This window comes from Oncorhynchus clarkii, chromosome 14 (genome assembly GCF_045791955.1).
Source record: "Oncorhynchus clarkii lewisi isolate Uvic-CL-2024 chromosome 14, UVic_Ocla_1.0, whole genome shotgun sequence".
In the NCBI taxonomy this organism is placed as follows: domain Eukaryota; kingdom Metazoa; phylum Chordata; class Actinopteri; order Salmoniformes; family Salmonidae; genus Oncorhynchus; species Oncorhynchus clarkii.
Genome location: NC_092160.1, coordinates 10,534,940 through 10,547,541, shown reverse-complemented (window position 1 = coordinate 10,547,541; position 12,602 = coordinate 10,534,940). Strand labels below are relative to the sequence as shown.

The window sequence follows — 12,602 nt, the reverse complement described above, 5'->3', positions numbered from 1 at the left end:
AGTTAACAAAATGACAGAGGCATGGGTAAAATTATATTCTATTTTATTTTTACAAAAATAATAAAACTTGTTCATGCTCCACAAAGTTTAGATAAATAATAAAAAGGAGGGATTAACAGAGAAGGTTCAAATGCAGAAGAGGGCACTGATCGCACATCCTCCAAGTCCCCCCTCCTCTCCCCTGTAACTATTCATCAGGTTGTTGCTGTAAATGAGTGTGTTCTCAGTCAACTTACCTGGTAAAATAAAAAAATAAATATCTCAATCATTTTCCATTTAACCACATTGCAACATTTCTGGTAAGCCCAAACGGACAACATACGCAGGAAAATTTAGAGGAAGAACTGGAGTGTGACAAAGGTTTATTCATAACCATAAATTCCAATTTCATGAACACAAAGCCCTTCTTTTTTTATAAATAAGGTGGCCAAAAATGACTGTCTGTAAAACACTGTTTTTGTATGCAAGTGATGTCTTGCACACAAAAGTCTCACCTACAGAAGTAAAAACTAAAATATTCATTTTAAGCTTTAACCCATAAGCTGATCACAAGATACAGCTTGATATCCATCATCCCGCTTTCCCTGGCAGATGAGCTGGTATGTAGGTAAATGACACTCGCAAGAGCCAAGTTTGTAGAAAGCATCAACATGTTTTTTTTTTTAGTTCGATACTAATGACCCTCAGGGTCAGACCCTGTACCAGGTCACCTGACCAGATGCGAGGTGAGCCAGTAGATAATGATTGGTTGAAAGGCTGCGGTGGCCACGGTGATGTACAGGCGGAGTCTTGATTTGGCTGTCGCCCCAGCCCCCATGGAGTTATGGGAGAAAGACGACAGAATCTTCATTTTGAGAGAGCGGACCTGACGTGGTGATCAAAATGCCGTTTAGTCTTAAAGTTTAAAGTAAAATAAACTAATTAAACCATGTTAACTTGCCTACTATCTTGCATTAAGCATGCATTACTAGGTAATACAATATCTGAAACAGTTCCAGAGTTCTGAAGTACTTACAATGAAAAACATAAGAGCACAAGATGACCAAGTGAGAGCCACGAAGTACCCATCACTGCCAAACAGCAGACCACCCAGCACTGTGAAAATCATTCTAAAACAAAGAATCATCATGCTAAAAAAAAGAGGTATCACAGTAATGTGTGAACAAATGTAACAACTTGAGGTTAAAAAAATATATCTTACAGAATGTAGATCTATTGGAGCCCTTACCCCACATATTTGTATCCACTGTATGCAAAGAGGTCAAAAATGGACAAGTCAGAGTGAACAGAGAGAATGTAGAGACACAGCAACATGACCAAGACCTCTATGACGACCCACACCAAAGCAGTGCTGGCACACAGACCAAGGACTTCTGGACTGAACCTGCCATTGAAGAAGAGACAATAATAATTAGGGAAGAACTTTAGTTTGTTGATTAATTTACAAATAGAGACAAATACAATGTATTAATTTCATTAACACAGTATCTGTAACATTACAGAAATCATATAGTGGGGCAAAAAAGTATTTAGTCAGCCACCAATTGTGCAAGTTCTCCCACTTAAAAAGATGAGAGAGGCCTGTAATTTTCATCATAGGTACACTTCAACTATGACAGATAAAATGAATTTTTTTTTTCTCCAGAAAATCACATTATAGGATTTGTAATGAATTTATTTGCAAATTATGGTGGAAAATAAGTATTTGGTCACCTACAAACAAGCAAGATTTCTGGCTCTCACAGACCTGTAACTTCTTCTTTAAGAGGCTACTCTGTCCTCCACTCGTTACCTGTATTAATGGCACCTGTTTGAACTTGTTATCAGTATAAAAGACACCTGTCCACAACCTCAAACAGTCACACTCCAAACTCCACTATGGCCAAGACCAAAGGGCTGTCAAAGGACACCAGAAACAAAATTGTAGACCTGCACCAGGCTGGGAAGACTGAATCTGCAATAGGTAAGCAGCTTTGTATGAAGAAATCAACTGTGGGAGCAATTATTAGGAAATGGAAGACATATAAGACCACTGATAATCTCCCTCGATCTGGGGCTCCACGCAAGATCTCACCCCGTGGGGTCAAAATGATCACAAGAACGGTGAGCAAAAATCCCAGCACCACACGGGGGGACCTAGTGAATGACCTGCAGAGACCTGGGACCAAAGTAACAAAGCCTACAATCAGTAACACACTACGCCGCCAGGGACTCAAATCCTGCAGTGCCAGACGTGTCCCCCTGCTTAAGCCAGAACATGTCCAGGCCCGTCTGAAGTTTGCTAGAGAGCATTTGGATGATCCAGAAGAAGATTGGGAGAATGTCATATGGTCAGATGAAACCAAAATATAACCTTTTGGTAAAAACTCAACTCGTCGTGTTTGGAGGACAAAGAATGCTGAGTTGCATCCAAAGAACACCATACCTACTGTGAAGCATGGGGGTGGAAACATCATGCTTTGGGGCTGTTTTTATGCAAAGGGACCAGGACGACTGATCTGTGTAAAGGAAAGAATGAATGGGGCCATGTATCGTGATATTTTGAGTGAAACCCTCCTTCTTCCATCAGCAAGGGCATTGAAGATGAAACGTGGCTGAGTCTTTCAGCATGACAATGATCCCAAACACACCGCCCGGGCAACGAAGGAGTGGCTTTGTAAGAAGCATTTCAAGGTCCTGGAGTGGCCTAGCCAGTCTCCAGATCTCAACCCCATAGAAAATCTTTGGAGGGAGTTGAAAGTCTGTGTTGCCCAGCACCAGCCCCAAAACATCACTGCTCTAGAGGAGATCTGCATGGAGGAATGGGCCAAAATACCAGCAACAGTGTGTGAAAACCTTGAAGACGTATTGAAAACGTTTGACCTCTGTCATTGCCAACAAAGGGTATATAAAAGTATTAAGAAACTTTTGACCAAATACTTATTTTCCACCATAATTTGCAAATAAATTCATTAAAAATCCTACAATGTGATTTTCTGGATTTTTTTTTCTCATTTTGTCTGTCATAGTTGAAGTGTACCTATGATGACAATTACAGGCCTCTCATCTTTTTAAGTGGGAGAACTTGCACAATTGGTGTCTGACTAACTACTTTTTTGCCCCACTGTATTTGCTTGGCCATGTTTGTACAGATGTAAAGAAAAGGTAGTTGAAGTAACCTCTTCTGAATGCCAAGGGCCATCCCAGCTAGCAAAATGTAGGTGATGAAAGCCATTGCTGAAAAACAATACAGTAATAATAAACAAAACAATTCAGAGTGTGTATTCCAATTCAAAAGATTCCGTCATGAAGGATGAATGATATTCAACATCTTTCTGATATCATAAAATTAACTTACAAGGTATGTAAAGGTCAGGCGCATTCACATCATGCCTGGGTGTGAGAGGAGTGTCCCTGTGGTAACGAACTTCCCAGTCCTATTGACATTACAATATGTGCAATATATTTACACCTCATAGAGAAGCCATATAGTTTTTGCTGAACCTAACATTTAATCAGGTCACAGAATGTCTAACAATTTCTCTAAGTCTGAGTATGGAACATGTGTGGAAACTGAGCAGGCTTGTTAATATAAAACATTGATGAAACACAAATGCAGCCGTCCCTTCTACATCTGTAATCTTCTGTGTGACATCCACATCAAAACACACCAGTGCTAGCCGAGTGATTATCTTGTTTGGAGGCCTTTACTATTTGATAGGCGCAAGAGAACGAGACGAAGGTGGAATGCCGAGACCATCTCCATGACACACCAGTGTGTGCTACAGTGCTGTTGGGTATCATACGCTGTGGAACATCAAGTGTAAGGCCGTGATATGGTGTGTTTGGTGTAATAAAATGACTTCATTACCTGATGTGTGTACGGGAACACGAGGAGCAGTAGTTTCTTCATTACATATTTGGAATCGACGGCAAAGAAGTACTTCAGCTTGTTCACAGACACGTACCTGCTGATCTGAAGAGGGAGATTGCGCAAATGAAATTCTCTGTCAAAGACTGTTGGCGCAGTCTCATCCAGCATCAAGAGACTGACAGAGAAATGTTTCATAATGCTAAGGAACAAACTATGGAAAAGGTAAACAGTGGGCTCCATCAGGCACAAACTGAGCCAAAGGAACAGATGCAGGCTAACCCTAACAATCCTATCTTTATCCATATTTGGCTGAAGCATTTTCATAAAACCTCATCCTGAGTTGATCTGAAAGGATCCTTCGGAAAGTATTTCAGACCCCTTGACTTTTTCCACATTTTGTTAGGTTACAGCTTTATTCTAAAATTGTTTTTTTTTTTTAAAGTTTCCCCCTCAATCTATCTACACACAATACCCCATAATGACAAAGCAAAACCTGTTTTTTTATAAAAAATAAAAACAAAAATATCACATTTACATAAGTATTCAGACCATTCACTCCGTACTTTGTCGAAGCACCTTTGGCAGTGATTACAACCTCGAGTCTTCTTGGGTATGACGCTACAAGCTTGGCAAACATCTATTTGTGGATTTTCTCTCATTCTTCTCTGGAGATCCTCTCAAGTTCTGTCAGGTTGGATGGGGAGCGTCGGTGCACAGCTATTTTCAGGTCTCTCCAGAGATGTTCGATCAGGTTCAAGTTCGGGCTCTGGCTGGGCCACTCAAGGACATTCAGAGACTTGTCCCGAAGCCCCTCCTTCGATGTCTTGGCTGTGTGCTTAGGGTCATTGTCCTGTTGGAAGGTGAACCTTAACCTGCTCAGGACCTCAGACTGGGGTGTTCAAGGATCTCTGTACTTTGCTCCGTTCATATTTGCCTCGATCCTGACTTGTCTCCTAGTCTCTGCCACTGAAAAACATCCCCACAGCATGATACTGCCACCAACATGCTTCATCGTAGGGGTGGTGCCAGGTTCCTCCTATGTGATGCTTGGCATTCAGGCCAAGGAGTTAAATCTTGGTAACATCAGAGTCCTTTACATGCCTTTTGGCAAACTCCTAGCGGGAGGTCATGTACCTTTTACTGAGGAGCGGCTTCCATCTGGCCACTCTACCAAAAAGGCCTGATTGGTGGAGTGCTGCAGAGATGGTTGTCTTTCTGGAAGGTTCTCCCATCTGCAGAGGAACTCTGGAGCTCTGTCAGAGGGACCATCGGGTTCTTGGTCAGCTCCCTGACCAAGGCCCTTCTCCCCCGATTGCTCAGTTTGGACAGGTGGCCAGCTCTAGGAAGAGTCTTGGTGGTTCTAAACTTCTTCCATTTAAGAATGATGGGAGGCCACTGTGTTCTTGGAGACCTTCAATGCTGCAGACATTTTTTGCGTACTTCCCCAGATCTGTGCCTCGGCACAATCCTGTCTCAGAGCTTTAGGGACAATTCCTTAGACCTCATGGCTTGTTTTTTGCTCTGACATGCACTGTCAACTGTGGGACCTTATATAGACAAGTGTGCCTTTCCAAATCATGTCCAATCAATTGAATTTACCACAGGTGGACACCAATCAAGTTGTAGAAACATCTCAAGGATGATCAATGGAAACAGGATGCACCTGAGCTCAATTTCAAGTCCCATAGAAAGGGACTGAATACTTACGTAAATAAGGTATACGTTTTATTTTTTTTTAAATAAATTAGCAAAAAATGTGTTTTCACTTTGTTATTATGGGGTAGTGCGTGTAAATTGCTGAGGAAATTGTTTCATTTAATCAATTTTAGAATATGGGTGTAAGGTAACAAAATGTGGAAAAAGTGGTCTGAATACTTTCCGAAGGCACTGTAGCTGCAGCAACTTTAGTGCATTTAGCTGCTAGTTTTTTGGAATGTAACCATCATCCTAATGAAAATGAGACCAGCCTCTGTGATTCTCTCACCTCCTTATTAACAATGTCCTTTCCCTGGTTGGCCAGGGAAGAGCCATACATCATGGCTGCACTGGCCATTGGGTCAGCAAACAGGTTGTTGACCCCAGCATCCGCTGGTCCTCCAACTGGAGCCCCTCCAATGTTGTATCCAGGAGTGTAATAACCCTGATTGTTTGTTGGTGGCGCTGCAGAACTGGTATCTGCAAAGAGGAGAGGGTCCCCGGTGTGGGGACCTGCACGAGCTCTTGGCTTTGCTACAGAGGGATGGAATGAGATGGAGATTTGTCCCTCTGTAGTATTGTATGACGTCATATCAGAAATATTTTGTATTGATAATAAATGTGAAAAATGACACTCTGTCAAAAGTTTGGACACATACTCATTCCAGGTTTTTCTTTATTTTTACCATGTTCTACATTGTAGAATAATAGTGAAGACATCAAAACTATGAAATAATACATATGGAATCATGTAGTAACCAAAAAAAGTGTTAAATCAAAATACATTTTATATTTTAGAATCTTCAAAGTAGCCACCCTTTGCCTTGACAACTTTGCACACTCTTGGCATTCTCTCAACCAGCTTCGTGAGGTAGACACCTGGAATGCATTTCAATTAACAGGTGTGCCTTGTTAATTTGTGAAATTTCTTTCCTTCTTAATGCGTTTGAGCCAATCAGTTGTGTTGTGACATGGTAGGGGTGGTATACAGAAGATAGCCATATATGGTAAAAGATGAAGTCTATATAATATGGCAAGAACAGCTCAAATAAGCAAAGAGAAATGACAGTCCATCATTACTTTAAGACATGAAGGTCAGTCAATCCGGAATATTTCAATAACTTTGAAAGTTTCTTCAAGTACAGTCAAAAACTATCAAGTGCTATGATGAAAGTTCAATAGGAGTTACCAGGCTCAGGAATTGCAGCCCAAATAAATGTGTCAGACAGAGTTCAAGTAACAGACATCTCAACATCAACATAGGAGACTTCGTGAATCAGGCCTTTATGGTAAAATTGCTGCAAATAAACCACTACTTAAGGACACCAATAAGAAGAGACTTGCTTGGGCCAAGAAACATGAGCAATGGACATTAGACCAGTGGAAATGTGTGGGAGATTTTTGGACCCAACAGCCATGTCTGTGAGATGCGGTGTGAGTGAACGGGTGGGACTATCATTTGTTTTTCAACAGAACAATAACCCAACACACCTCCAGGCTGTGTCAGGGCAATTTGACCAAGAAGGAGAGTGATGGAGTGCTGCATCCAATGACCTGGCTTCCACAATCCCCCGACCTCAACCATATTGAGATGGTTTGGGATGAGTCGGACTGCAGAGTGACGGAAAAGCAGCCAACGAGTGCTCAGCATATGTGGGAACTCCTTCAAAACTGTTGGAAAAGCATTCCAGGTGAAGCTGGTTGAGAGAATGCCAAGAGTATGCAAAGCGGTCATCAAGGCAAAGGGTGGCTATTTGATTTGTTTAACACTTTTTTGGTTTCTACATGATTCTGTGTTATTTCATAGTTGATGTCTTCACTATTATTTCACAATGTATAAACGTTCTCTTATATAGAGGCGAAGTTAAGTTGGACTGGTCTCTGGATCTGTTAGCAACAACATTTAGTCACCATACCTGTACAACTTCGGTCCTTCCGCGAGGTGTCGAAATTCATACTTTTAACGAATACAATCGACATTTTCCTCGTTGCTCATACTACCTAAACAGAGATTACATTTTTTCAATGCAAACCGGGATCATTGGGACGTCAACGGGAAAAGAAAAGAAAAAAATCGGTGGTTGTATTCGCTAAAAGTTATTATTTTAAGTATTAATTTCGGCACCCCGCGGAAGGAACGCACTTGTACAGAACAAACATATACCGTTAAGCGTTTTCAGAATCGACTGATGGTTACTCAATGTTGTTACTGGCAAATTCCGCGACCAGTCATGAAAACCCAACTCAGCATCCATATAAGAGAATGGAGTTGAGCCGGGGTTCCTCAACTATGGTGAAGCATGACAATACTGAGTCCCAAAGCAATTATGAGACTCTAAAAGTGACTGAGTATTCAACCTGTAGCATGATGCAATGACAGCCTTGCTTGCCTAACTCTAGCTAGCTCCAGAGAACATTTTAGCTGTAACTAACGTTACTTACCACTTGCTCTGTAACCATGCTGTGGAAGGTCCATTGTAAACAGCTGTTCAAAAATAGAAACACAATATTCTGGTTTGATAACGGCCTGCAACGCTCCTTCATACGTTGCTGGATCTTCACATCCAGTAACGTTAATTAACTAGCTATTTTCAATGGTGTACACTAACGTCACTAGCTAGCAAGCTATAGCTGGTTTCTCTTGCTAGTTCGCTAATGTGTGCTAGCTAACTGAGAGATGGTTAGTTTTGCCACCATTTCTGTGAGAACAATTGACAGTTAATTAAAGTAGAATAACATATTTCAACGTACACAATTATATTTAAAATAAAAATGATAACACTATGACCTAGTTACTCATGGAATAAAATATAAACTATTTAAAAAGCCCAAACTTCACCTACATACGTACGCTGGGCCTTCGTAGAACCCGCCCCTTTTACATTACCTTAACCTATTATTGGTCTCCTTCTCTGCCTGCGTGGCAGCGTGGATAACCATTTGGCTATCTGGCAACCTTGGGACGTCCCAACTCTGACGTTACCCCTTATTGGAGTTCATATTTAAAATACTTCAGGTAAAATATAATTATTTATTTAAGAAATACTGACATTGATAAAGTTTAAGTATATTTAATTCAACTGCTAATAATATTAGGTAAATTTCATATTCGCAAATGCATATTGCTAATTCAAAACCTAACTTGTGATGAATTTGAATTTCAGCAACATGGCACTACTTTAACTAAAATGAAAAACAAAAAGGTAATTAACTTGTATTATTAATTAATATAATTTGTTTGTTTAGGATTCCTGGCAATATAAATAGTTTTTATGTATGTTTGTTTGCATGTGGCTATTCCTCTTTTGTTTGTTGATATTTGTTTGTTAATATAAAATAAAATGAATAAATAAATAAAAACATACAAATAAAAAAATGGATAAGGTTAAGGGTTCAGGGTTCAAGTTAGATAGTGGTTAAGGTTAGAATCCATGGTAGAGATGTCTTAAGGATTCCAGATAGCACTAACTATTAGCAAAATACTTATATCAAAGTTTTATTGTTCTATTTGCGCTTATATTGGCATAAATAAAGATGGGTTCTGACTAGAGAGTGTACAGCTACGACCGGAATTGACTTTTTCGTAACAGGTTTGAAGAATTTAAAGGCATTACATGGTAAATCTGACATCTGCATTGGCCGTGCAGCATTTACGGTTATAGGGCCTCTGCAGAAGTAAGAGCATTCATGCTTCTTGCGCTTTGCAGCACAGCTCAGAGCTGTTGCGAAGGATGTTGTCAAGGAAGTGAGTTTGTGTTTACACAGGACCTCCCGCCTCCACCTACTATCAAAACAATCATGTCAACACGGAGCTACACAGAGCCCTCTGCATTGTTACAACATTTGGGAGGCCCACAGCCATGCGGTACTGAGCTCTGAAGTCCCCTCGATTGCGTCACCTCCATACAGAGTCTCCGACAACATTTTCGGATCAAGTATAAGTTGGCTCTTACGCATCAGGTTATGAGACTTAGGTTAAGGTTAGAGTTAAGGTCTGGACAATCTGGACCCTTTCTTTCTAAAAATGATCTGCCGAAATTGTTGCAACCCCTGTCACTAGCCTGTTCAAACTCTCTTTTGTGTCGTCTGAGATTCCCAAAGAATGGAAAGCAGCTGCGGTCATCCCCCTTTTCAAAGGGGGGACACTCTTGACCCAAACTGCTACAGACCTATATCTATCCTACCCTGCCTTTCTAAGGTCTTCGAAAGCCAAGTCAACAAACAGATTACCGACCATTTCGAATCCCACCGCACCTTCTCCGCTATGCAATCTGGTTTCAGAGCTGGTCATGGGTGCACCTCAGCCACGCTCAAGATCCTAAACGATATCTTAACCGCCATCGATAAGAAACAATACTGTGCAGCCATATTCATTGACCTTGCCAAGGCTTTCGACTCTGTCAATCACCACATCCTCATCGGCAGACTCGATAGCCTTGGTTTCTCAAATGATTGCCTCGCCTGGTTCACCAACTACTTCTCTGATAGACTTCAGTGTGTCAAATTGGAGGGCCTGTTTTCTTGTCTGGGCCTCTTGCAGTCTCTATGGGGCTGCCACAGGGTTCAGTTCTTGGGCCGACTCTCTTCTCTGTATACATCAATGATGTCGCTCTTGCTGCTGGTGAGTCTCTGATCCACCTCTACTCAGACAACACCATTCTGTATACTTCTGGCCCTTCTTTGGACACTGTGTTAACAACCCTCCAGACAAGCTTCAATGCCATACAACTCTCCTTCCGTGACCTCCAATTGCTCTTAAATACAAGTAAAACTAAATGCATGCTCTTCAACCGATCGCTGCTTGCACCTGCCCGCCCGTCCAGCATCACTACTCTGGACGGTTCTGACTTAGTATATGTGGACAAATACAAATACCTAGATGTCTGTTAGACTGTAAACTCTCCTTCCAGACTCACAACTACAATCCAAAGTTAAATCTAGAATTGGTTTCCTATTTCGCAACAAAGCATCCTTCACTCATGCTGCCAAACATACCCTCGTAAAACTGACCACCCTTCCGATCCTCGACTTGGGCGATGTCATTTACAAAATAGCCTCCAATACCCTACTCAATAAATTGGATGCAGTCTATCACAGTGCCATCCGTTTTGTCACCAAAGCCCCATATACTACCCACCACTGCGACCTGTAGTCTCTCGTTGGCTGGCCCTCGCTTCATACTCGTCGCCAAACCCACTGGCTTCAGGTCATCTACAAGACCCTGCTGGTCACCATAGCAGCACCCACCTGTAGTATGCGCTCCAGCAGGTATATCTCTCTGGTCACCCCCAAAACCAATTCTTCATTTGGCCGCCTCTCCTTCCAGTTCTCTGCTGCCAATGACTGGAACGAACTACAAAAATCTCTGAAACTGGAAACACTTATCTCCCTCACTAGCTTTAAGCTCCAGCTGTCAGAGCAGCTCACAGATTACTGCACCTGTACATAGCCCATCTATAATTTAGCCCAAACAACTAACTCTTCCTCTACTGTATTTATTTATTTATTTTCCTCCTTTGCATCCCATTATTTTTATTTCTGCTTTGCACATTCTTCCACTGCAAATCTACCATTCCAGTGTTTTACTTGCTATATTGTATTTACTTCGCCATTATGGCCTTTTTTTTGCCTTTACCTCCCTTATCTCACATCATATATATATAGACCTATTTGTCTACTGTATTATTGACTGTACGTTTGTTTTACTCCATATGTAACTCTGTGTTGTTGTATGTGTCGAACTGCTTTGCTTTATCTTGGCCAGGTCACAATTGTAAATGAGAACTTATTCTCAACTTGCCTACCTGGTTAAATAAAGGTGAAATAAAAATAATAATAAAATAAAAGGTACGCTAAATTGCTCTCCTGACGTGCTACCAAAAATAACTTCCGGTCGAAGCTGTACTCAAAAAATTTAAAAAAAATTTAAAAAAAAAAGAAATGTAACAAATATATATAACAAAAACCCGTTGTAAACACAGTGTTGATTTACATAAAACCAAATTACAGTGCACTATTCCTCTGGCTAACTTTAGTTTTATAGAAGGTAGCCCATGTTGTCTTCTGAAAGAAACAGTGACTCATGGTGACTAATTAAATACACTTGGTAATTGTGAGGGTTATTACTTCTAATCTGATACATAATCAAATGAACAACATATCAACAAAACATTATTTATCAAAGATACACAAAAAGACAGGGAAATGACTCATCCATATTAGATGTTAGTGTATATGGTAGGAGATTGCATGTGTGTGTGTGTGTGTTATGGGGGATTGGATGAGTATGTGATGTGGCATATGAAAAAAACATGAAGACTTAGAAAATGCATCTGGGTGTTGTAATGTGCATGGTTGTACGGTGTGTACCACTGTAGCTACCTCTGCATGTATATGTAGTCTACGTCTGTGATGCATCAATGATGCATGTCTGAGTCAATTGGTGTGGAAAAAAATCCCGGGCTGGTCAGCATGTTGTGGCATGTCATATAGAGACAGAAACGGTGTGTCATCATGGCATTCCAGAGGCATTAAGTCATCTTCACCTTCCCCTATATTTTCATTTAACAGTCTGATGTGTCATTCATATAGTATGCCACAGAGAGAGAAGTGCACGTGTCTCCCCACAAAAAGAAATAATACAGGCAAAGTAAACCTGAAAATAAGGAAGTGAAAGTAATATTAGGTCACTGTGATGCATAGGACAAAAATGTGATGCTTTATAAATCTGTCGTTCTGCCCCTGAACAAGGCAGTTAACCCACTGTTGCTAGGCCTTCATTGTAAATAAGAATTTGTTCTTAACTGACTTGCCTAGGTAAAGGTTAAATAAAATTAAATAAATAAAATGTTGTATACATCTTTCACTTTCACGCATTGTGATGTTGGTGAGTGCCAAAAACAACAGTAAGAGCAAAATGGCTCAAATGATAAAGATGATAAAACAGTGATGATTCACTGTATCTTCAATACATATCAATTATCAATATCAATCATAATGCATGCTGCTAAGTTGTAGCCTTATTCTATATCATATGAGACAAGCTGGTATAAAT

General features: G+C 40.6%; 1 protein-coding gene across 2 annotated transcripts; it reads right to left on the bottom strand.

The window, feature by feature from the left end:
• Positions 1 to 26: 26 nt before the first annotated feature.
• Positions 27 to 8,427, bottom strand: LOC139366249 (protein YIF1A-like). Of its 2 annotated transcripts, none has more exons than XM_071103519.1 (9): positions 8,392 to 8,427; positions 7,991 to 8,033; positions 5,838 to 6,082; positions 3,851 to 3,955; positions 3,338 to 3,416; positions 3,159 to 3,216; positions 1,229 to 1,384; positions 1,016 to 1,109; positions 27 to 865 (listed from the first exon to the last, which is right to left on the bottom strand). In XM_071103519.1, exons 2-9 carry the CDS (start codon positions 8,022 to 8,024, stop codon positions 707 to 709), a joined length of 930 nt encoding a protein of 309 aa, XP_070959620.1. In that variant the 5' UTR covers positions 8,025 to 8,033; positions 8,392 to 8,427; the 3' UTR covers positions 27 to 706. The 2 variants fall into 2 exon arrangements, with proteins under 2 accessions (XP_070959620.1, XP_070959621.1); XM_071103520.1 differs by having other exon boundaries at positions 8,388 to 8,410.
• Between the last annotated feature and the right edge of the window lie 4,175 nt (positions 8,428 to 12,602).

Excerpts from the sequence above, each read along its gene's own strand:
- LOC139366249 (XM_071103519.1), bottom strand. The coding sequence starts at position 8,024 with ATGGACCTTCCACAGCATGGTTACAGAGCAAGTG. Across the intron at positions 6,083-7,990 it reads GCATGGTTACAGAGCAAGTG|CAAAGCCAAGAGCTCGTGCA; the intron begins GTAAGTAACGTT and ends ATCCCTCTGTAG. Across the intron at positions 866-1,015 it reads GTGCTCTTATGTTTTTCATT|GTCCGCTCTCTCAAAATGAA; the intron begins GTAAGTACTTCA and ends TCACCACGTCAG.